This window comes from Ascaphus truei, chromosome 10 (assembly GCF_040206685.1).
Source record: "Ascaphus truei isolate aAscTru1 chromosome 10, aAscTru1.hap1, whole genome shotgun sequence".
NCBI lineage: Eukaryota > Metazoa > Chordata > Amphibia > Anura > Ascaphidae > Ascaphus > Ascaphus truei.
In genome coordinates, this window is record NC_134492.1 from 14,622,216 (window position 1) to 14,648,606 (window position 26,391).

At 42.4% G+C, this 26,391-nt stretch overlaps 1 protein-coding gene across 5 annotated transcripts in view; it reads right to left on the reverse strand.

Annotated features, from left to right (window-relative positions):
- Window positions 1-214: 214 nt before the first annotated feature.
- Window positions 215-26,391, reverse strand: part of EFCAB7 (EF-hand calcium binding domain 7) — a 36,008-nt gene continuing 9,831 nt past the window's right edge. For all 5 annotated transcript variants that reach the window (XM_075615921.1, XM_075615919.1, XM_075615918.1 and 2 more), the window contains exons 3-14: window positions 25,956-26,167; window positions 25,132-25,218; window positions 21,463-21,658; window positions 19,102-19,223; window positions 13,027-13,168; window positions 12,048-12,157; window positions 11,518-11,672; window positions 9,496-9,629; window positions 4,301-4,449; window positions 3,365-3,574; window positions 2,248-2,355; window positions 215-1,654 (exon numbers count right to left, since the gene is read on the reverse strand). In XM_075615921.1, the coding sequence (XP_075472036.1) occupies window positions 1,580-1,654; window positions 2,248-2,355; window positions 3,365-3,574; window positions 4,301-4,449; window positions 9,496-9,629; window positions 11,518-11,672; window positions 12,048-12,157; window positions 13,027-13,168; window positions 19,102-19,223; window positions 21,463-21,658; window positions 25,132-25,218; window positions 25,956-26,167 (1,700 nt within the window). In that variant the 3' untranslated portion in view covers window positions 215-1,579. The remainder of the gene's footprint in view (window positions 1,655-2,247; window positions 2,356-3,364; window positions 3,575-4,300; window positions 4,450-9,495; window positions 9,630-11,517; window positions 11,673-12,047; window positions 12,158-13,026; window positions 13,169-19,101; window positions 19,224-21,462; window positions 21,659-25,131; window positions 25,219-25,955; window positions 26,168-26,391) is intronic.

The following is a 26,391-nucleotide window of genomic DNA, read 5'->3' on the forward strand; positions in this document are numbered from 1 at the left end:
GCTAACGGAACCTGTGCTTGCTGAATGGGAAAAAGTATGGAAATATACACATTGCTAATATACTGTACATAAGCAAATATACTGGATTTAACAGGCGTCAAATCATTCTGAAGATTAGTTGTGTGTACAGGGCATTCAGAAACAGACAGGTCTATTTTTTGATGTGAGATGACATTAATGCAGAACCATGTTAGGGAGCGAAATGAGATCCATCTTGGAAAAGGTATTTATATTTATTTTTTTGTTGTACATAATATTTAGCAAATACATAAAATTAGCAAATAAAAAAAATGTGCTTTTATATTTAGCTGAAAATTAAGATCTCGGAGTACTCCAAATCCTTCTATTGTTTAGTTTACTGAATGCATAGTAAGTGACCAACATACCAACCCCAATGGCCTTTCTCAAGGTCAGTGGCACTAACCCCGAGGAACACCGTTGGGTCGGAAACCTTAGTCACTTACTATGTATTCATTCAACAACTAAAGACTGGAATAACTTGAAGTGCTTCCATAGCTTCATTTTCACCTTGCACTGATGACGAATGGCTGTTCTCCTAGGAGCACCTGGTAACCTCTTATATATATAATATATTATATTATATATATAATATTATACGTACCGGTATGTATTTTTTAGAATTATGCACAATATTTGATACCTACAAATGGATATAAAAAAAATAACTGCGCCCCGTGTTATAGTGTCGTCTCCCGATGTTGTCCCGCGTTTGTCCATTTTCATCGGTAACTTTTGGGTTGATGTTTATGCATATGACAATGGTTTGTGACACAATGTATGAGTGATAAAACCCAATAAAATTGAAGTTATAAAATGTTTTTTTTTAAATTACTGCAATTATCAAAAATTCTAAATGAATGTGTACCCAACATATTAAATGAATGGGTCACTATGCGCTCTATTGTATATGCTGTAAAGCCATCTTCTCCTTGCTTGGGAAGATGTAAATCCAATTAAAATGAATGAAGCTTACATCTTTCCAATAAAGTACAAGACAGTTTCCCAGCATATTACATAGGAGCATACGTTTGCATACAGTTGAGAGTTAACTAAGAATAGTTCCATGCAGTTTGTGTTTAACATGTCACAGTGCTAATCCTGAGTTAGAGAGGTTTAGTAAATGAGCTCTGTATGTCTGATACAAATCTATCCAAACATTGTAACCTAAGTTCCAACATTGTAATACCAGCTATAAGGGTTTTCATCAAGGCAACAGCAACAAATACAATGCATTTAATCTTCACATGTTCTTTTCCTTAGGTTGTTTCTATAAAATGCTTTGTATTTAGGCTGCCGCAAAAATCTGTATAGAAAAAAAACCATAATTGTTCACCACTGGATAAATATTTCTTTCAGTTGACTTTTGGCACGATTTTAATTAATGCAATCTTTGGCTATAAATCTGATATTTTAAATCATGCTTCATCCTAAACATCAATTGATTAGAAAAATGCAAATAAAACCACAATTGATTAGAAAAATGCAAATAAAACCAGAATCATTCATTTGTTTTTTTTGGGAGCTGCAATCAAAAACTCCAGTTTCATGCCATTTAAATTTAAGGCAAGACATTTTGCACACAATTATATATCCAATCTTGTCGCTCATTCAAAGGCAGGACATGTTGACAGACCTGTAATTAGAAAAAGCCACGTTAGTAAAGTGCACGGACATATGGATTCTTAAAATATATTATTTGTAATGTCAATATTATTGTTTGTTGGTATTATATAGGCTTTTCAGAGTGTTTAGAACTAAGGTCGTTTGAATATACCGTCTCTGATGCAGCTTCCTCTAAGGCTATTGGATCATGTACAGTATGTAAGAGGATAAGTCTGATATTTAAGCAAGTGATATTGTTAAATCTGATGGGGGTTTATTTAAACTGAAAGGCAGGAAAAGGAGTGTGACACCATATCAATGAACTTAACTTGTCATTTGGTACAAATTTGGCTAACAATACAATATATATTTAAAAAAAAAGTCTTACACCGAAATCAAATGGTGAAAACAGTTCTGTATGTATTCACTACACAACAAATAGTGCAAGGGAAGCCTCACTAGCGAGACTTCTAGTCTAACTACTAAACGTGATCAGGGATTTGTGTGAATAACATTCTGTTCCTCGGAGCCTTGTGTTCCGTCTGCTTTGCTACAAGTTGAGTGAATACTATACTATAATAGAGATGTAAAGCAGGAGAAATGGAGTGGTTTTTGTTTTGTTACCGTTGTTGTTTTTGGTGGCACTTCCACTGCAAACATGTTGAATCCACGGCTACTGATGCAGTTTTTACTTTGCTCGTTGTTGAGCTGCACAACCACTTTATTCTCAGACTGCCACAGGGAAAAATGACACACACATTAAGTACATTAAATTAAGCAAGCCACAATGTTTGTAGTTATTCTCAATCTTCACAACTTCATCACCAATGTGTTTGGATTTTGAGTGCTAAAAATCAGTAACAATATAGGTTTTGCTTTTACAAAACTATTTATATCTACCTAAAATAATCCCATCTGACAACAGTCCAACATATATTAACCAGAGTTATACCCTTGTGCAGGGCTGCTCAACTCCAGTCCTCAAGCTCCCGCAAACAGGTCAGGTTTTCAGGATATCCCAGCTTCGGCACAGGTGGCACAACAAGAGGCTCAGTCAAAGACTGTGCTGAAACAGGGACTGATTGACCCACCTGTGCTGAAGAAGGGATATCCTGAAAACCTGACCTGTTGGGGGGTTTGAGGACTGGAGTTGAAACCCCCCTGCCATAGTGAATGGGCAGTAATGTTTCTTCTAGCTGGAAGGTGTTGTATAGCATAGCATTGCTTAGTAAACATGGGCCACTATGTTTTCTCAATGCCATGGGATGGGCATGTCACAAACGACAGTACGGAAACTCCAATTTACAGGTATCTATTACCCCATCTGTCCATACTAGAGAAAACATTTTAAACCTTAACACAAGGGTGGAAAAGACCCTTTCGTGTGTGTCTTTTATTGAATATACACTGTGTGCAGGTACAGTATACATTCATGCACATTAAATCAAATCTACGGAAATCTCTGTACTTTGCAACATTGTGCCCAATTTTAGCGAGATAATAATAATAATGATGATATGCGAGTTAGCGGCACTCCAATGTTAACATGTTGTTCTAAAGCAGTGTTACCCGTACACAAACCGAGCACGCTGAAGATGGCAGTCTCTGCTTTCAACACCACTATTGTAACTTAAAAAAAATGTACAACGAAAGCTGAATTGTTAATGCAGACTGGTGATAGAAAACCTTTAGTTTGGCTGCCCTAAGTTAATTAGGAAGACTACGTAGCAGTGTATGGTACCTTATTCTCAATAGCTGAACTGATCCGTGTGTCATTCTTGTATGTATGGATAATGACTTCTTCATAACTATCCAAAGCCTTCGCTTCGCCTTTGAGAAGAACAGATTGACAAACAGCCCTCTGCAGCTCCCTGTTGCTGGACTCCAGGTTTACAGGTTTAATTCTTGGTTTGCATTTTTCAGCGTGAACATCAATAACAAAAGGACACGCCTGTTGTACAGGAGAAAGAATGTGACTGCATTACGTTACAGAACAGATCTCAAGAATCAATAACAATATCATATAATAACCTGATTTTATATCATGTTCAATTACAATTTTCAGAAGACTGCATAATTGGATGCCAATTTGGAGTAGAAACGTGGGTGTACATTAGACCAGGGGTGCTCAACGACAATCCTCAATACCCAGCAGGTAAGGTTATCAGCATATCCCTGCTTCAGCACAGATGGCTCAATCAATGGCTCGGACAAAGACTGAGCCTCTGATTGAGCCACCTGTGCTGAAGCAGGGATATCCTCAAAACCTGACTGGTTGGGGGGTCTTGAGGATTGGAGTGGAGCACCCCTTTGTTACACAACGCTTAGTTAGACAAACCTTGAATCCACTATTTCTAAGAATGAACTGAAATATGACAACTTGTTCTAGTGTTTATCAATTCAGTGCATTTAGTGTGCAGCATCTCTTCTAACATAATGCAGCAGTGTAGCAACTGCTTATTGTAACAGGGATTCATATTTATATATTAGATTGTAAGCTCTTCGGGACAGTGAATCCTTTCATGTCTGAAGCACTTCTTGCCATTATGTGTTATGTGTATTATTTGTTATTTATATGATTGTCACGTGTATTACTGCTGTGAACCGTTATGTACATTAATGGTGATATATAAATAAAGATATACATACATACATGTATGTAATATCAATGCAGTACCTCAGTTAATTCTAGTGCTTTGTTGTATCCCATTGATTGCAAAGTCACCCAGAGGTCACTGGGGTCCCCTTCACGATCATTAGCCTCCATAAGATTTAGATCCATGAATCCCTGTCTTGTTAATTCATTTTTCTTTGTTTCAAAATTCTCTATTGTAGAGAAGAGCATGTCATGTTAATATAAATAAAATATAAACACACTTTGTGCATAATAATAATAATAGAACCTCCAAGTGTTCTAGGTTCTACAAAACCATAAGATGTTCACTGGCGACAATGTAACCTCGTACATTACACTGCTGAGCCATGATAACATTATCGTATGAATGCACACGTTTCTCTGAAGCAGGTGTTTCAAACAAACGGCCGCTGAACGCTTTCATCCAGCCCGCAGACTACAGCCGTCGTGACCGGGAGTGCCGCATTGGAACGGCAGCTTCTGGAGGGTGTCAAAAGTGGTGCTGTGGCCCCTCACGTCTGTTCTTGCCGGGAATTGAGGTGATGTTGTGGGAGGCGCTGGGAGAGCAGCGTGAGGGAAGGGCTGTGTAGCGCCACGTCTGTCCTTGCCGTGAGGTAATGGGTGGCGTGAGTGAGCGGCGATGCGGTCAACGTGACACATGGTACCGGCCCTACTAGTGAGGGTATGTCATTTATTCCTGTGAAATTATTATTTAAAAAAAAAAGAGAGGGGAGAGAGAGGGGAGGGGGAGAGTAAGAGAGAGAGAGAGAGGGGAGGGGGAGAGTAAGAGAGAGAGGGGAGGGGGAGAGTAAGAGAGAGAGAGGGGAGAGTAAGAGAGAGAGAGGGGAGGGGGAGAGTAAGAGAGAGAGGGGGAGAGTAAGAGAGAGAGGGGAGGGGGAGAGAGAGAGGGGAGGGGGAGAGTAAGAGAGAGAGAGGGGAGGGGGAGAGTAAGAGAGAGAGGGGGGAGGGGGAGAGTAAGAGAGAGAGGGGAGGGGGAGAGTAAGGGAGAGGGGAGGGGGAGAGTAAGGGAGAGAGAGAGGGGAGGGGGAGAGTAAGAGAGAGAGAGGGGAGAGTAAGAAAGAGAGAGGGGTTGAGAGAGAGAGGGGCTGAGAGAGAGAGGGGGAGAGAGAGAGAGAGAGAGAGGGGGAGAGAGAGAGAGGGGAGGGGGAGAGAGAGCGGGGAGGGGGAGAGAGAGCGGGGAGGGGGAGAGAGAGAGGGGAGTGTGGAAGAGAGTGTAAGGCCAGGTCCCCGCTGCCTGCTGCATAGGGACAAGAGCAGCGCCTCAATGGGGCAGACCCACAACAAGGGGTGGCTGCCGCGTTGTGGGGACAATTTTTCCTGAAGAAAGGAAAATTGAGCTCGATACTGGTGACAAGCGTGGCGGTTCAGCCAATGAGGGCAAACCTGCCGGGTGATGTCATGGCCGCGCGACACGCCTCCGCCACCCCGTCTTTCCCCCTGCAGCTCACTGTAGACCGGGGATCAGAGCTGTGGGTGCAGTGCAGACAGCGGGGCCGCACGCCACCAAAAGACCATACCCCAATGAGGGAGGTCATAGAGCGCGAGACCGCGTGAAAGTGTTTCCAGCAGACAACAGAATTTGTTTTTGTCGCGCGACGGTCGGGTCATGTGAGTGGTTCAGCCACTGAGGGTAAACCAGCCTCGTGATGTCACGACCACGCCTACACGTCGCTGTGGATCTCGGGCCACAGACGGCTCGGCCAACAGGCGCGCGCAACGCCATGTGCTCCAGCACGTGCACGCCCACTATATCCGAGGCCTGAGAGACAGAGGAGAGAGAGTGTAAGGCCTCGGATTTGGTGGGCGCGCGCTACGGAGCGCATGGCATCGTGCGCGCCTGTTGGCCGAGCGCTCTGTGGACTGAGATCCACAACGACAGCGTGGCCGTGACGTCACGAGGCTGGTCCGGCCTCATTGGTTGAACCGCTCACATGACCCCGCCGTCGCGTGACAAAAATAAATGTTGTTGTCTGCTGGAAACGCTGCAGCGCACTCTATGGCCTGCCAGATTGAGGTGCGGCCTTTTGCTTGCGCCGCACGCGGTCGCGCACAGTATGGGCGTAGCCTAAGAGAGACAGAGGGGAGAGAGTGTAAGAGAGAGAGGAGAGAGTGTAAGAGAGAGAGAGAGAGGAGTGAGAGAGTATAAGAGGGAGAGTGTGAGAGGGAAAATGGGGAGAGTGAGGGAGTACAAGTGAGGGAGAAAGATGACGGAGGGAGTGGAAGGGTGGGAGAGAGGGGGGGAACATGTAGAGGAGGAGCAGGATATGAGAGCAGCATCTAAAGGAGAAACAGGTGAGGAGGGGAGCATGTGGGGGGAGGCTGGTGAGATGGGGAGCATGTGGGGGAGAGGCTGGTGAGATGGGGTGCATGTGGGGAGAGGCTGGTGTATCTTGATAATTTATGGTACGTATGGCTTCAATAAAGAACAATGAAATCTGATCAGGACCATCATATGAGTTTGACATTTCTACTATAAAGTAACAATCCCTTCTTTTATTCTTACATAGGTATTCAAACTGTACGGGTAAACCTTAAGACTTGTGGGAGGGACCTACAACTCAATCAAAATTGCTCTTTGTTGTCATTCTTTTTAAGAAAAGAACATTTGCCCATCTCCAAGATGGCGGCCAGGCAGGGGATACTATGGGCATACGGAAGCATCGCCTTTCCTGACTCACTGGCTTGTGCCCAACTTCCTTTCCATGGATCATTTTCAAAAAGTTGAGTAGAACAAATAGCTGCCAGTACCACTTAGCAAGGTATAACATTTGAATCTAGTAGATGCAATAGATCACCTGAAATGTAAATATACAGTATTATACATATAATATACCGGAAGGAGATGTGATTACAATGTTTACATTTATAGTTGGTATGGTACCAACTGATAATTTTACCAAAGGAAACAGCACTATACAGTATCAATTCCACTTATTAGCAATAATGGTTGTACATTTAGTGCTGGAGAAGCTGAAGTTCACAGGTGTACATTCCACCAAGGACATCTACACATTTTATTATTCCAATAAAAAAAAGTTAGTACCCAAGTGTGTTAACTCTAATAAAAAAGCGTAACCTCTTTGCCCTGGGCTTCATTCTAATGTATCACTGGACTGGCAAACTAATTGCATATTTTTAGAGGAGACTAACAGAACAAGGTTGTGTTAGAATCCAGGTAATTAGCATTGCAATAATGTAAGACTTTTAAACATAGGATTAAAGCAGGTGGTGTCCGGAGCTGAACCCAATTAATTTCCGCTCCAGGGACCCCTGTGCTTTCCGGGGAACTTACCTCCAAAGGGGGTGCCGGCATCTCAGCGAAGTTTAAAGCTCCCGCGTCACAAGGCCCATGGGAAGCCGAACCCGATAACGTCACGGCTTCCTACCGTATCGGCCCGCAGGGATCTTAGAAACGCCGCCACACTAACCGAGAGTCTACCGGCACCCCCTAACGAGGTATCTCCGGAAGCAGGGGGTCCCCAGAGCTGAAATGAATGGGGCTCAGCTCCAGAGACCCCTTTCTCAAATCCTATATTAAAAGAAAATTCGCAAAAAAAAAAACAAATCCGCTTGGATTGCCGCTTTAAGAAGGAACCTGATTGAAAATAAAATTAGATGAAAAAGTGCTTTTACTCTTAGAAACAATGAGTTTCACAATAGGTTCCATCGTGATTAGTAATGGCTCACTAATTTTCTGTCCAGGCCATGTGCAAAATACTATCCTCACATGTGCACTGGAGAAAACCTGCTTCAGGTGTGAAATGGTGTTTTATCAGTTCATGTTCCTCTTCATACATTGTTTACAGGCATTAAAGGACACTTTGCATGCAAAAAAAAAACAATATTTATTTCTACATTATAATAAATAAAAAAAATGTGGCCTAAATCTTCCTATTGCATAATAACAGTTATCATTATAACGTAGTAGACCTGAAGCATTGATCAGGGCATTTTTATGGGATGTTTCCTTACCGAATGTAATCCTCTTATTCTTTGTGAGAATTCAGTTACACAAACCAACTTGAACAGTGATTCTAAGATGTGTATTTTTTAGCGGAAATATACATCACAGTCCAACTATTTATAATGCATATTAAGTGTTTTTACTTGTACGGTCTTCGGTTCTTTTCTTGAAAATGCAACAATGACATGTCAGGTACCTTTTATATTTATATGACAAAATATTTCCTGTTTAACACTATTGTCTATAGAGATAAGATACATTGTAATCAGCCCCAACCCTCTCTAATAGCGCGTTCGAGATCAGATGCATTGTAAGGAACCCCAACCCTCTCTAATAGCGCGTCTGAGATCAGATGCATTGTAAGGAACCCCAACCCTCTCTAATAGCGCGTCTGAGATCAGATGCATTGTAAGGAACCCCAACCCTCTCTAATAGCGCGTCTGAGATCAGATGCATTGTAAGGACCCCAACCCTCTCTAATAGCGCGTCTGAGATCAGATGCATTGTAAGGACCCCAACCCTCTCTAATAGCGCGTCTGAGATCAGATGCATTGTAAGGAACCCCAACACTCTCTAATAGCGCGTCCGAGATCAGATGCATTGTAAGGAACCCCAACCCTCTCTAATAGCGCGTCTGAGATCAGATGCATTGTACATTTTTCTGTATTTGGTACAATTTTCGAATGACCTGGAATTTGCAGGCAACCCTTTAGAGATATCCGGAGAACCCAAGGGCTCCCAGGAACCCCTGTTGAAAAACACTGGTCTATACCGATACCTGCATCTAATATTGGTAAGATGGAAAAACTGACGTAATTCAAACAAAAGATGATAAAATGTTGTCCTCAATATGAAGTTGCTGTCCATAGATGTTTGACTATTAGCTTCATAGGAAGCAGGTGATATTAAGGTCATATTATAATAAATGTTATAAGCATGTGGCCTTTACACCAAAAGCTTTTTTTCAACATCTTGCTGAAAGGTTAAAAGAAAAGTAATTCAATTCTAATGCATTCTTAATAGAAACCATAAAAATGCAAATGTTTTGCTCAGAATTAGTGGACTTTTTACAGCCTGCAATATACCATGTATTACCAAGAAGATACTGCGACATATTTAAATCTGTTCCAAATTATCTCTGAATAACACACTTTTTTTTGTTAAATAACTGCATTAAGTGACTTCATTAATACAAAAGTGACAACTCTGAGCAAGTTGTATAAAATACAAATACAAATAAAACAGAACACACCTTTGCAAACCTCCCAGGCATCGGCATCACACTTCTCACCACTGGTTCTCAGCTCAAAGAAATTATATTCCTCCAGGCTCAAAAGACCATTGCCATCTAAATCAATAGTGTCAAACATGTCTGATAAAACAGATCTAAATTAAAGGGGAAAAGATGGAAAAAGTACCCAAGATAATACTTTTTATATAAAAAGTGGTCACTCTATTGTTCATAATACATGAAAAAGTACATACACAATGAATGTTTGTGAAAAGAACCAAGAACCATCCTATCTTTATGTACATAATCATCGCACTGAAAGGTAACTGGCAATTACAGTGAAGAACAAAAGACAAAGATACCCAGTGCTACATCCAATATGACAAAAAAACATAGTTAAATACCTCAATGACACTATTCTCATGAGTAAGGGTCATTTAGTTAAACCCTTTGGCCAAAGCGTTATAAGCCTGCAGGTTGTATGACAAGTGATACAAGGAATGGTAATTGTCTTGACAGCCATGAAAATATTACATTTTGTATGAAGTATGGCAACCAAGAGGTTAAAAAAGCCAACTGCCATGCTCCAGCATAGAAGGGGTTAACCGTTTTGCTTGGCATGCCTTTTGAGCACTGCAGTGCTTCACCACAGAAGGGGTGAATTTTTGGGGGGTTCTGTAAGACTTTCAGTTACAAGTAATCAAGCACTTAGGGAAAGGCTGTGTTCTCACAAGAACTCACAGGACAACAGCTTTATAACCAACTGTGTTACGGTGGGTGAAGCTGTGTGATGATGGGCCATCATAAAAATAGCTTAAAACCAGACTCCAAGGGGTTACCTAGGGATGAGCATATGGATAATAATTACAGGCATTTCAAAGAATTGCTGTTCTGTACAACTCTTATAATGTAAAAGTCAGGGAGCGGTGATTGTCGTCGGTCGGGATTGTGTAGAAATAAACAAAAGCACCATTAGAACGAATGGCGGATTATCCACCTCGCCTTCAAGGTGAATAAGGGGGTTGCAACATTTAATACGTGAGCGACTGGGAGGTTATCTGGAATAGGATGACGCTGGTACAGGGAATCTGATACATACTGGGAGAGCGTTAGCGTATATTTTATCATTCCTGATTAAAGACAAAATAAAATAATTCCCCTCTCCCAGACCCCAGGACATAAAACTGTCTAAGGGACAGTGACAGATGACTGTCAGCACTCGCCCTACAGGCCTGTCACAGGCTCTGCGTTCTCTCACAAGAGCACAACTGAAAATGAATATAACATCTCAGTTCTGAACACACACGTTTTAGATTCATCTCAGGGAAACACTGCGTCTATGTGGATCTCATTTCCTTCTTATGATCCCCTGGGGCAACACGTACTACAAGACATTTGAGGTGCCTGTTCAAACAGCTCAATTGGTAAATTGTAGGTCTGTCTGGTTTATCCATTTTATTTTACAGTCTGTTACCCTTTTACAGTGTGTCATTTTGTAATCTTTTTGAAGAAAGCACTAACTTTTTCTTTATATTAAATCTATAATTTAATAAGTACGGTCTGTGCTCAAATTGAACACATTTTACCTTTGAAGGGATTGTCCTCATTTTCCGACACATTTTACCAATCTTGGGTTCTTGTTACATTTGTGCATTTATCTGGTAGCAAGGGGAATCGAGGACTCCTTAGGACGGAGACGTTAAATTAATCCTACTGGTAGCAGCATAATTGGATGTGGCACGAGGATTTTGGGGTACGTGTGCTCATTTTAGTGCTTTGCAGGTAAGTGAGAGACAAACCCTTCACACACGTGTCCACTTAGGGAAGCGTGTACGTGACATTAGTATTTTTCCCAATTGCTTCATAGTGCTATGACCATACTTTTACAATTGCTCAGAATTTAAGCAGTTGCTTCAGGTCACCCAAATATTATTGTGTGTGAAGTTGGCCTTTACATAGAAATGATCTTCATCACATAACGTACAATTTCTGGAAGCAAGACGATTAATGTAAATGTACAAGAAGATGGTCCCCACAACTCACCTAAAGTCTGGCGTCAGAACTAAATCATTTTCCGCCCTATAAACCAGCTGAGCTTCTTTTGCGATTGGCTTTCTTTTTTTCCTAAGTCTACAACCGCTTGTAAATGGAATGACCCAGTAAACTCCGGGTCCAAGTTCCCCTTTCCAGCCAAAAGTCTACAGCCAAATAGAATGGAATGAGAATTACAAGGCGGTCAATGTATCTATGTAAAACTCAGCTGAGTGTCAGCGGTTTCATTTAATGCTAAGAATATATGCATTGTTATGGATTACTCACTCAAACATACAGTGCTAACCTAAATGTGTCTACTCATCACAAAGTAATAATTCAATTATTTCAGGCCATTGAATGTACCACACATGTTTCTATTAGACATGAAAAACATTGGGACATTAAAGTGCACAAGCCACTTTATGAAGCTGCTTGGTACACCAAATGTGTAGTAATCGTTTCAACCTTTAAAAAATGTAAACAAATTCACTGTTGAGCAAAATTGTGAAGGCACTACACCAGAAAGTTGAAAACCTTGCCTCTTTATTTCGGAGTTCAGTGAAGGACACCAGCTTTGGATCTGCATGGCCATCACTTTCCTTGAGAACATACAGTGAGGTGTCTACAGAGACCCACTGGGATGGCTTCCCTTTGGGAAAAAAAGAGAGGATAAGAATGAATAAATTGATCATCCTGTGTTTGTTGTAACCTCTTGCAACAAGAGAGCAATGAGTAACATGCAGTTCTATATTAATGCCACAATCTACCTACTCAAAATGTTTATGGAATTTAAACCATGGAGTTTCCTGGAGCTACATTACACTATTTGTTCATCTCTGGGGAACCCACCAGTTCCTGTAATAATTACCTTTTTATGTACCATTGTTTCTGGTCTGTTTAGGGAAATCAACATGATTGCCAGCCAAGCCTTCCTTCAAAGACCAATAGGAAGCTACCATGTCATCAGAGCGTGATATTACAGCTTCCTATTGGATGCAATTTGTTTATGTGTAATTCTAAATTAAAGTGATGTTAATCTGTAATCCCTATTGATCAATAAAGGAAATGTGATGCCATTTAGTGCCAATCTGCTGCAAAGAAACATATTGGTAAATAAGTCTAAATAACACATTTATAGAACTATAGGTAGGAATGTATAAAACTCCTGAATAGTGTATGCAGCTGCAAATCAATCTTAATAAACTTCTTCTCATAGCACAGTCAACATTTCTCACAGCTGTGCGTGGGGTAAAGTATACTGATGGTAAAACAATGGCTTTGTTCAATATGCTGTGAATTAATTCGAATTGAGTTTCTCCAGCACAGGGAAGACTGCTTTACAGTCTAATGCATAAGGGCCAATGACTCATAGTAATTTTAATAGCAAAACAACATTTAATTAGACCTGATCCATAGCCTGTATGTGTTGCCATTTGGATTATAACCTAATTCCATACTTCAACACTAGAGGGCAATGCACTCAAATTTCCACAGCCATGTCCCAAACACATACTGTACCTTCAATTTTGCTGAGGTTTAAAGGCTTGACCGTAAGATAAACTGTCGATTTTTGGGGAACATGCATTTTATAATGATGACTGATAATATCCCCGTTATCCTCCAGAAAAAAGCATCCTTTTGACTGAGTAAACTGCCAGTCCTACCAACAACAACACATTATTAATATCTTATAAAATACGTAATAAATATAATCTGTACACGGTCAAATAAAGTGACCAGGTTATAGGAGGAAACATACAGAAATTATAATATTTATCTTTTTGAGGCAATATTTAAGGTAATTTCACAAGAAGTGTTAACTGAAATTTCTCTTCACAAGAAAAACATATCAGAACTAGCTGAGAGACCCGGCGTTGCCCGGGATGTAATGTTCCCGTTCCTCTCTCTCCTCCCCCCTCTCTCTGTTTGTCCCCCATTCACATCAATCCAGTCCCCCCCCTCCCTCCCTCCTTTACAGCTTCATGTAGCGTGTGTGCGTCAGTCACTGTGTGTTTGCTCGCGCGTCAGTGAGTCTGAGGCAGAAACACAAACACACACAGACTGACTGACGCACACACAGTCAGTGTGTGCCTCAGTCAGTGTGTGCGTGCGTCAGTCAGGCTTTGTGTGCGCGTCAGTCAGTGTGTGCGTGCGTGCGGCAGTCAGTCAGTGTGTGCGCGCGGGGCGTCAAAGGCAGGGGGGGGCGTCAAAGGCAGGGGGGGGCGTAAAAGGCAGGGGGGGGCGTCAAAGGGAGGGGGGGGGGCGTCAAAGGGAGGGGGGGGGCGTCAAAGGGAGGGGGGGGGCGTCAAAGGGAGGGGGGGGGCGTCAAAGGGAGGGGGGGGCGTCAAAGGGAGGGGGGGGGGCGTCAAAGGGAGGGGGGGGGCGTCAAAGGGAGGGGGGGGGCCTCAAAGGGAGGGGGGGGGGCGTCAAAGGGAGGGGGGGGGCGTCAAAGGGAGGGGGGGGCGTCAAAGGGAGGGGGGGGCGTCAAAGGGAGGGGGGGGGCGTCAAAGGGAGGGGGGGGGGCGTCAAAGGGAGGGGGGGGGCGTCAAAGGGAGGGGGGGGGGGGGGTCAAAGGGAGGGGGGGCGTCAAAGGGAGGGGGGGGGGGGCGTCAAAGGGAGGGGGGGGGGGCGTCAAAGGGAGGGGGGGGGGCGTCAACGGCATGGATTCCTCCCCCTGCATGAGGGGGGACGCAGTGGACTGGAGGGGGGACGCAGTGGACAGGAGGGGGGGGCAGTGGACAGGAGGGGGGGGCAGTGGACAGGAGGGGGGGGCAGTGGACAGGAGGGGGGGGGCAGTGGACAGGAGGGGGGGCAGTGGACAGGAGGGGGGGGCAGTGGACAGGAGGGGGGGGCAGTGGACAGGAGGGGGGGGCAGTGGATAGGAGGGGGGGGCAGTGGATAGGAGGGGGGGGCAGTGGATAGGAGGGGGGGGCAGTGGACAGGAGGGGGGGGCAGTGGACAGGAGGGGGGGGCAGTGGACAGTGACACACACACACACACACACACACACCTCAGTTGATGCGCCCTTTCTCAGTTCCGTTTGGCGCCGGAGGTGGGGAGCGACACCTACCTGTACTTCCGGGCGCCGCCACCGTCTGACTCGGCGCCGCGAGGGAGGAAGGGGGTCCGCCATCTTACGCGCCGCATGGCAGCTGCGGGAAGCGAGGTGATTTGGAGCGGGGAGAGGTGATTTGGAGCGGGGAGAGGTGATTTGGAGCGGGGAGAGGTGATTTGGAGCGGGGAGAGGTGATTTGGAGCGGGGAGAGGTGATGCCGCTGGGGAGGGGGAAAGGTGATTTGGAGCGGGGAGGGGGAAGAGGTGATGCCGCTGGGGAGGGGGAAGAGGTGATGCCGCTGGGGAGGGGGAAGAGGTGATGCCGCTGGGGAGGGGGAAGAGGTGATGCCGCTGGGGAGGGGGAAGAGGTGATGCCGCTGGGGAGGGGGAAGAGGTGATTTGGAGCGGGGAGAGGTGATTTGGAGCGGGGAGAGGTGATTTGGAGCGGGGAGAGAGGTGATGCCGCTGGGGAGGGGAGAGAGGTGATTTGGAGCGGGGAGAGAGGTGATTTGGAGCGGGGAGAGAGGTGATTTGGAGCGGGGAGAGAGGTGATTGGGGAGAGGTGATTTGGAGCGGGGAGAGAGGTGATGCCGCTGGGGAGGGGAGAGAGGTGATTTGGAGCGGGGAGAGAGGTGATTTGGAGCGGGGAGAGAGGTGTGTGTGTGTGTGTGTGTGTGTGTGTTTTATTTATTTTTTTGGACCTTTGGCCCGTCACTCCGCCTCAGGCCAATGAGAGGTGTGGGGGGCCGGCCAAGGGGGTGGTGTGAGTGTGTGAGGCCAATGAGAGGTGTGCGGGGGCGGGCGGGCCAAGGGACCAATGAGAGGGACACCGGACATCCAGACAGGCAGGCAAACATACAGTGCTTTCACTAATATAGTATAAGATATCCAAAAAAAAAAAAAATTTTTTAAAAAAGCGCAAAAGAAGAAATGACAACGTGGAAAAATATACGCATTACTAGGATAACAATCTACCAGGTTAATATTCAAAACGGGACTCGTTCATGATCCTCCAGAGGTTTACATATAAGTGAATCCCCTTATTGGCATTTTTTTTCCACAGGTGCTCAACATAATGAATTAAATATCATCAATGAGAAGCTGTGGCTATTTTTCACTATTTTCACTTCCTAAAAGCTTTCTTTAAGGTCCCTCATAAACAGCTCATATTGTATGTGAGTATTACAAGTTGCTAAATGACAGAGGTAATGCTGATTACTCTGCGAGTTGTAGGCAAACTGCACTGTATGCGGGAAAAGGCTTTATACGCGGTAAAGGCTGTTACTATTCTCACCCTTATATTAACTGAGGTTTTCACAAAATGAGCACGCATAATGCAGTCTGGGGAATATATGCTGGAGAATTACTTTTTGACCTTCACATTAGTTATAATTCTATAGTTAAATTGTAGATTGCCTGTCCGCCACAACATTTGAAAACGAAACATCAAAAGAGGAACGTACCCTCCACGGTGTACGTGAAATTTGCCTTTGCGCCCAGCACTGATTTCCAAGCAATAGCCAGCTTTAAAAATGTAACGCAGAAAAAAAATTTCATTGTCAAGCAATTTACAATTTAAAGGACTTGAGGGTCCAACAGAAACCTGCAGTTGTTATTTGAAACAAGAACACACCTCACGAGGGCCATGATTGCAGCATTTTCAGCGGTAGTTATGATGTGGTCAGAATTATTTTATTTGCCGGAGAACTCCCCAGGTGCACATCTAAAGGTTTGCACTTTGTGTGTTAGATATTTGCAGCTATTATTTTAGGTTGAACACAAAACAGTAAAGTCAGAGTGAAAAAAATAAAAAAAAGAAGGAAAACGAAAGAACAAAGATCAATATTAACACTCTACAAATATTGACTCTGGAAAAGGACTTTGATGGCTCACCCCCCCACCCCCCAGGAGCTGGTATAGAAGTGATGTATCAAGGTAACTAAAACCAACATCCTAAATTAAGATTTAACTGGGGGTGGCTGCACAGTCCTGTTTACCAGGGGACAAGGGAGCAAGGCCGTGAGTTAGGGGACAAGGACCTGTAAATCAGGGGGGGAGATCTCACATAAGGAAACAACACATGTGTAGCCAACACAAAAGGCACACATTTCCCCCCCAAAATATTAAACTACAACCCCCCTTACACTAGTCTTTTAGATCAATTTCCATGTGTTTTTGGAACAGTGGTGAATACAACGTTCCAGGTCCAACATGGAGCTTTCATCACCATTGTTCTCTTGTATTCTCCAGTGTTATAACAATAAATGTAAAATTGATCTTAAAGACTGATGTAAGTAGAGCTCCACTACAATATTTTAGGGTGAAATCCTGTTTTTTTTCAGAATTTGAATTATGCTTTGTTAAAACAACAACAAGAATGTGGAATTACAGGAACAATAAGAATTATATTCACTGCTGAAGGGTTTAACACAGGCGGCAGGAGCAAATAAAAACCACCACTATTGTCAGAATAAATCTACTTGACACATAAGACACAGTGATTACTAGATGTGCCACTGCTCTGTCCTGCTACAAATGAGCTTTTTAGCTACTCTCAGGAACAAGAAATCTGCTCTAACTATACAAACAATTAAATTGAAAAATGTTACACGTTCTGAAATGAATAGGATATTTAACTAAAATAATAAATTACTGTAATAGTGTGGTACTATGCAGTGCAATAAAGTGAATATACAGTGTATATATATATATATATATATATATATATTGTACACATTATTTTAAGTGAATTACAGTGAGAATTTTCACATAGAATAAAAAAAAAATTAAAAAACAAGTCCAACGGAAAAGTCTCAAAATTCAGCATAAAAATATATGGAAAGATGCAGGAAGAAAAGTCTTTCAATAGCACACACAGCAAAAGTATAGAAAAGTTCTTGTATATATTGCCGGTAGATGTTTGGTCAGACAATGAGTGAGGTATTTGAGATGCAGTGAATAGGATTTTCTGCTTTTTCCCACCTTTTCTCAAGACAGGATCACCGGGTGTAGCTGCAGCTGCACGGGACGACAACCACATCCACACAGGAACCTTCGCAGGGAAGACACGCATGCTCCCATAGTAGTGTGATTCATTTTTATTTTAAGCGATTAGGGTGATCATGGTACACCTCAAGGTGTACATATTGCACCATGATCACCCTAATCGCTTAAAATAAAAATTCATCGCACTATGTACATTAATGGCGCTATATAAAGATATACATACATACTATGTATATACTATGAAAGCACACACTTCTTCTCTCTGTTTGTATGTTATTTGTCTACTCTGGGTTTTTTTTGCATAAAATATACAACAGACCGAAGGAGCAGAAACACGGACAGGGAAAAGGGTCAGTCGCATGGGCAGGAATATAATACTGAAGTTGGAGGCAGTGGATTATGGGAAAACCGAAAATGCTCAGATTACGTTAAAATACTGTTGGGGCTTCAATGTGCTAAACCTAGTCATGCCATCATCTGGAAAACAACTTTCCTGCCATTCTAATTCCTGCCACCTGTGCTGAAGCTGGGATATCCTGAAAACGTGACCTGTTGGGGGGGGGGGTGTCCTGACGACTGGAGTTGGGAACCACCAAACTAGCTAATCACCCGGCACACACTTCTCTAAGAAGATACATAAACAAACACACTCCCCATGCAGACACTGATGGGGTCTCTTCCTTTACTGTTAAACTTTTAAGACGAATTACATTTTTTGGCAAGTTAATGCTCACACAATGCAAACGTGGTTGCCAATCTAAGTTCTGCTATGTTGAAACAAGGATGATGCCGAATCGAATAAATGGCAGACAAAGTTAGCGTGGAATTCGGATTGCCGTGTTTTAGAAGTATGTTTTTTTCAGCCTCAATAACTCTAAACCTTTGCATTTCGGAAGCTACACGACTGTATCTGAGAACTTAATTTCAAATCCATTCAGAAAAATCTGGATTCTGGTCAAAGCCATTCTTCAAGTGTATGGCTTTAATTTTACAGGAATAAAAACAAAAAACAACTAATAACTCTCCCCCTCCCCCCTCCCAAACTGGACTAATACAACCACGTCACCCCAATTACTGTTCAAAAAGTTTAATCAAAATTGCAGTTTAGCAAATAAAATAAATAACCGTTGTTACAGTTTTAGAATTAGCACACAATACAGACTAAAAAAAAAAACTAAACAAATTAAATTGTGTTATTGGGCATTTCTGAATAGGGCTCCAACATGTAGGAACAGAATTCTTCAAGGAAATCCCCACAAAATCATTCGATGTAAACATATCTAAATGTGTATATACATATATGGTTAAATCACCCAAAAAAGAGAGAAGTGCCAAGTTTTTCCTATCGGGATGCAAAACTAACAACATGGCGGTGCTCCCCCCTAAGGATTCAAAACTACAATAAAATTAAAAATATGGGGGGTGTATAGCACTATTACACCTCTAACCAAATATAAAGACTTTTTGTAAGGGTGCTATTCATCCCCCATATTTTTCTTTTTGTTGCAAACGATGATTGATCTTGTTGATTACCTTTAAGTTACTGGGTTCAGCCAACGTTGAATTTCTGGTACTGATGGCTCCCATGTTGATCACTGTGGAGACGGATGCTTTATAGTTCCGAGCCGATGAAGGTTTCGAGAATTTGCTGTCAACTAAAAAACATATTTTTTTATTTATTAGTAAAATAGGATTGTGTATGATTGCAGGTTTCACTACGCTATAAACAAACCTTTATGATGGGTTACTATAAAGGAGAGCAACTCAAGTGCAGTAACACAGGGTAGGAGTAAATAGATATATTATGGACCATTTTTACTAAGCGGTGCGATCAATGGCTGAAAAACTTTGTGCCGGGGAGTAAGTCCAAATGACGGGCCCAAGAATCAGGAGGCCCACACACAAATATACACGCAGTCATGCAAACCATATACAAACTCACACGTCACATATATGCACGGCAGATTCTATACCATACATGCACCATATACTGTATCTTCACATATACATGCACCGTATATACGCAAACACCATGTGTGATATATACAGGGCTCGACAAAAGCACTCACCCAGTCGCCTGTAGCGAGTGCATTTTGGCCGCTGTCGATTGCTTACTCGAGTCCTTACCTGCGGCAGCATTTCCCGGCATTCTTCTCCTTCTCTGCAAATGTCAGTGTTTCCTCTTCAGCTCCTTTCAAAATGGCCATGCGGCGTCATTTGACATTTATATATTATTATACCACACCATGCAGGAATTGAACCCTTGATCGTTTCATATACCAGTCCACTGCTCTAAGCACTACACCACAGTGTGGATGGAAGGTTATCCTCTTTAAAGAACCCTATGGCTATTTGGATGGTGTACTCTAATTGAGCAATTGACTGAACTGTGCAGTATATGTTAAGGTTGTTTAAAGAGTTACAAGCATCACAGTGGTGTAGCAGTTAGAGAATTGCAGCAGCATATGAAGCATCAGAGATTCAATCGCATGGTTTATTATATAAAGTATATGAAAAGGGCCATGGGATGCTGGGAAGAATCAGGAGCGGCTGCGGAGCGGCACTGTGTGTGGCTGGTTGCTGCACTTATCATGGTATGTGCCTTGCACTGCTCCTTGTGTTGCCTGCCATGCACCGCGTGCGAGGCGGACGGGGCGCCCCCGGAGGAGGAATCCAGACACTCATGACAGGTGGGAGGAAGATGGACGTCTGTTGGCTGAGCAACCGGTACTATTTGATGTTGTAGGCTATATTACCGGTTTCGCTTCTACTGTGGTTTACTTACGAACGAGTCCTAATTGCAAAGTGTATAACCTGCAGGCTGGAGGTGTTTTGACAGAACTACAGTATTTTGGGCTTGGGAGTAATATAAATGGTGCAGCAATGTGATAGCTATGTGAAGGTGCGGTAATGATACAGAAGTGCTGTTTGTGTTCAGGGTGGCACTGTGTGCTCATTTGCATGTCATTTCCCAGAATCCCTTGCTGCAGTGGAAGTGCTGTGTGTTAATGGTGAAAGGTGGGGTTGCAGACCTGTCTAAGACATGCAAATAAGCATACAGTAATATTTCCATTTGATATATATATATATATATATATATATATATATATATATATATATATATATATATATATACAGTGGTTGACAAATCATCACAAAAAAATCTACTCACCACCTAGTACCAAACGTGTGCTGCTTGGCCCAATATTTACTCGCCCGGGGGTTAAATCCACTCGCCCGGAGCTAGCAAATGTATAGGTTTGTCGAACACTGTATATATATATATTGTATTCATACATAAACAGAAATACAGTACTGTATACACTTACCAGCACACTGTGTAGAAGAGCCGGGAGGTGTAGGGAAGAGCGGCTATGGAGGGCTCTGCAGTGCCATCTGCTGTCCGAAAGCTGTAGTGTTCAAACAGCCAGATAGCCCTGTTCTACTCCTCCCTGCTACCGGCCCGAATTGTTTTCATCTGATCAGCTCAATGGCCAATTCCACAAGACACATTCTTTAACCGGCTGATACCTTACGTCCCATTCACTTGAATAGACTGCAAGGTTTCCTCAAAAGCAGGAAGGTGTCTTATGGAATAGCACTGCTTCGTAAAAATGAGTCATAATGTCTTCTCTACATCTTGTCATTCAGCGTGCTATGGACTAGATATATTTGATGATAACAATAAGCAGTGGATGGTAAGTATTATAACATTTATCTGTAGACTCATTATGTGATGGTCATAGATATCCTTACCTGAAGGTGGGGTTCATTTATGAAATTTGTGGAGAACCTTCTAGATTGCGCCACAAGTCATCATTCCTTGCAGAAAATATATTGCTGTGATGCATAAAATAATTCAACATTTCACTTCCCCTCTTTTCTAAAACTCACCCTTCCTTTGTGTAGCATCTGTTTCAGAAAGCCTCTGGGTTCTTGGAGATGGTTTTGATGATGGTGAAGCAGACCGTTCAGGCGACTTTTCAACTTGGCTACCAAACTGCTGCCGTTTTGCCTTGCTGTTTGTTTCCATTTTGTCATCTGCTGCCTTGGTACATTGTTCACAGGTTGTGAAGAAGGAGTTACAGAACTGTATCAATGAGAAGTGAGCTCGGGTAAGCTGCAGAGCTGCTTATTCATGATCATTAGAATAATAATGATGGCTCAATAAAGACAGCACGTTTTTTATATGGGTGCTCAAGAATAAACAAGAAAAAAAACAGGCTTAATAGCTCTCTAATCAAAAATGCTGAAAGAGTGGCCCCAGCTTGGTTGAAATTAGTAACTCAATATCTTATAAGGACTTCAATATTTCGTCAACATTTCATAATTCCTAACTGGTTATGGCAAAATAAATAAATTAATTAATTAAAAACTAATTACGGTTCCCATTAATATAGCCCCGTTCTTGGATAAAAGATTGTGCAATAATCTTTAATGCGGCACCATATGTAAAGAAAGCCGTATATATGAAGATATTTGTGTACTCACTCCTTCACACCCCTCATAGGGATATCAGCCACAGCATGATCAGCCCAGGTAAAGTCCAGAGATAATAAGAGAAATGAAGCAGCACACAAAATCCTCTCATGCGCGTTTCGCAAGGAGTAGATAAAGTCTCGATTGGTGCGAAACGCGTTGGAGGAGTTTTTTGTATCCTTTTATTTATGGCATAAATAACATATTTTTTTATGTTTTTTAAAGCGATTTTTGTCCCTGTCTCCATTTGGCTGTGCAGACACAAAATTACATGTGCAACAAAACAGAACTTTCTGGCGCTTGGACTATGGAGAAACACAAAAGTCCTTTTATAGGATGATAGAAATTAGAAATTCAGCGCTCGTGCTGCGGATGTGAAGTTTGCTGGAAGAACTAATCCCCTTGCAGCATGGATGTGGAGCGTCTCCCCAACTAACTCCTATGACAAGGTAACCCCTAGGACAGGGGATACCTTGTAAAAACAAGAAAAAGAATGCACACAATGCGCACCAGGGATTAGAAATAGTGAAAATATATATATATTTATTAAAACCAGAATTCATGAAAAAGGAGCATCAAATGAGGGGATCCAACCCCACCTCAGTATACAAACACACATTTAATCAAATGAATAATGTAGAATGACCACATAAAAACATAAGTAGATCTATTTAAAAGACTAGGGGGCCTATGCAGAGAGCAGCGAATTTTAAAATTGGCGAATTTATTAAAAAGTAGCTTTTTTGGAGAGTTTTAATCTCCATATGCAGAAAAGTGCGAATTCTGCTATGTTTAACATGGATGCGTGTGGCGAGTTTAAATTGGCGAGATGCGCGCTTCAGAAATGTGTTAAAACAAATTCGCGGCTTTTTTTTCCCCATTGCAATGGCCGCGAGCGGCAGTTTTTTCTGGCGAGTTAAAACTGAGACAACCGCGCCATTTTATTGGCGCGAACAGCCGCTAGATGCCGTTCGCGCCTCTCTGCATACGGATATTTTTAAAACTGGCGAGATTGAGGTTCTCGCCAGCCGCGAGGCGAGTTTTATAACTAGAAAAGAAAAATTGGCGCGTTTTTCGGAACTCGCCATTTTCTGCTGCTTTCTGCGCGATTTTCTCCAAAAAATGGCGAATTTCGAAATAGCGCTGCTCTCTGCATAGGCCCCTAGATCTAAACACTACATTTACAGAAAAATAAAAAGACCTAAATGCTCAAAAATCATGGTTAATGGTGACAGGAAGATGCTAGTAGCAAGGCTGAACAATGGTCTGGGTCTGAAAAGGGGAGGCGGAAACTTACACTGAAGTGCCGAACGGGTCCCGCTGGTGAGCGTAAAGGGGTCCGGGCCATGCCTCCGCAGAGATGTTACCACCGCACGGACTTCCTGCAAGTGCCGCCTCAGTCTCACAGCATACGCGCAGAGTGACCTGTCGCAACCTCTACGCATTTCGCACTACGTGCTTCGTCAGGAGGTTACGCACCATATTTATCAAAGCAAGAAATCCCATTGTATCCTATAGGGCAGGGGTGGCCAACTGCAGTCCTCAAGGGCCACCAACAGGTCAGGTTTTAATGATTTCCCTGCTTCAGCACAAGTGGCTCAATCAGTCGTTGACTGAGCGACTGATTGAGCCACCTGTGCTGAAGCAAGGAAATCCTGAAAACCTGAGCTGTTGGTGGCCCTTGAGGACTGGAGTGGCCCACCCCTGCAGTAGGCATTTCTTTTTTGATCAATCAGGTGCCGTTTTGCAGCTGGGAGACTTTGATGCGGAATCCCACCCTTTCATTGAAAATAGTAGGAGCCCTCATCAGTGAGGGACATAACGTGGTACAGTTCATCTAAAATCAGCTTCAAGTGTAAGCCCCCAACCATTACATCTACCTCCAATTGCTCTTTTATATTCATACAGAGCAGGGACTCGCAACATTTCAGGCCGAGTATTGCCCTACCACCATGCCTAAAAAGCTATAGCAAAACAGGCATGCTGGAGAGCAAACGTTGCATGATGTCCCTGCCTCACTATGATCGTTAGAACTTGAACTTGATATTGGATGTGTTATTACAGCGATGCGCAAACTGGGTGGCATGTCCCCCGGGGGGCATTAGATTTTCTGGGAGGGGGGAGTAAGTTATACAGGTTAAATTAAATGCCGGGGATCGCGCGAGGCCTCTATAATAAACTTACCTTCCCTTCCAGCGACGCGTCGTACTGGTAACCCGGCGTCAAATGTCGCCACAGGGTCGCGTGACATCACTTTACCATGGCGATGTGATGCCACATGACCCCACGCGTCATTTGACGCCGGGGTGGGGGGGGGGGCGGCACGAGGCGCCGAGGAGAGCAGGCAGGGGTACGCACGGGGAAAAGTTTGCGCACCCCTGTGCTATTAGATCCTTTTCTGTGTTTTACATGTTAATATTACCTGAGTACAATTGGCACTCATTTTATCTACCTTAAGGATTTGAATCTGTAAATAGTAGGTTTACCTGGATAAGTGTAGTTCCCCATTTTTAATACCAAAAAGTGTGGGTAACCCTTAATAATGAAGCGGCATTTTTCCTTTGTGGGAACCCCTGGTTTAGATAGAATAGATTTGACGGTCTTTCTAGAAAGCACTTTTTGTTTTTAAGCCAATTAAACGTTTTTATTGTTTCTTCTGCAATGCCTAACCTTATATTTTGCTTGTACTTTAAAATATTCAAGATGTTCATATGTGTCTTATGTTGTTCAGGTTTTTACAGTAATAAGCAAATAAAAATATTGTTTATAAGCACATTCACATGTCTGTCTCGGACAGATCTGCAACCCTGCCTTTCCCCATTATCTCTTAGCATACACTGCTTCCACTACAGCCGGGGATTCTGGGAAATGACATGTAAATGAGCACACAAGTACAGCAATAAGTAAATCTTGTGCTGTCAACTTACATAAACCGTGCTGTTTCTGAAGAAAATGTTCACGTTAGGAAATGTATCCTTCATTGAAAACACATTGGACTTGATAATACTAAAAATGTCAATGCGCAATTACAAACCAACTCCAACAGCACTGGCCGACTGGACATACCACCTGTGCTTTACTTACCTTATTGTAGTCAAGTTTGCCATTGTTATTTGCTTCAGCTAAACGCAATACAGAATTTACTTCCTCTTGAGACATTTTCTCACCTCTCTGCGAAACATGAATAATAGAGTGTCCATTTTAATGCATAAAAAAGTAAACATATTTATTCCACCCCAAAGAATTCACCAGAAACATTACTATTTGGAGCCATCAAATTGAACTAAATATTGGTTCTGTATGTATGTAAGAGATATACATCATTGGTTGCCTTAGTACAACATCACAGGTGACCGGACAACGTGGTGGTGTTTAACACGGGAAACTTTAAATATGGAGACTCGTTCACATAAACAGTGACCCAACATTATGGGACACATACATCAAGTGCTGGTACGGGCACGGGTTATTGCACCTCGACTTGAATGGAGTGGAAGTCGGACTGGGTGTGATAATTAACCCATACCGGCACTTAATGCAGGTGCCCCTATATACTGTATTATATATATTTACCATATATTGTTGTTATTTGATAAAACAATTATGTGAGCTAAAGTAAATGTATCATATTTATATGACCATCATACAAATATAAATGATAGACCACTCAATTTGGATGAGGATGACAAAATAACTGGTGCACAAGGGAACAACAAGGAACCTTAATACCTCCACATAAACATAGTACAAAATATGAGGAAAGTTCCCAGCACTCGAGTGCTGGAAACTTTCCTTATATTGTGTACTATATTTATATAACCATCTCCCACAGCTTTGCCAAAATTCTATTCTTACAATAAATTAGCCCAACATTGCACAATTAGTTCAAAACATTTTAGGATACGTACTGTTGTCAGGATTTTAAAAAGATCGTCGTGCAAAATAAATCCTTTGTTATTAAGATCTATTTTTTTAAAAGCTTTCATAAGTTCAGTTTTCGTAGTAGGTTTCTCCCTTCTTAGGATGGTGCAAAAATCATCAAAATTGATCTCTTTAGTCCTTGCAGTCCAGTACTTATTAAGTATTCTGTTTGAAGGATTTCGGCTAGCCTGTTGAAGAACTGCAAAGAAAAAAGGGAATATTTGCATGTGTATGTATGATATACTGTATATTATATATACTGTATATATATATATATATATATATTACACATATATACACACACACGTGTATATATATATATATATATATATATATATATATATATATATATACACACACACACACATACACATATATTTATATATATACACACATATATCAGCAAAATATATATTGCTAAGA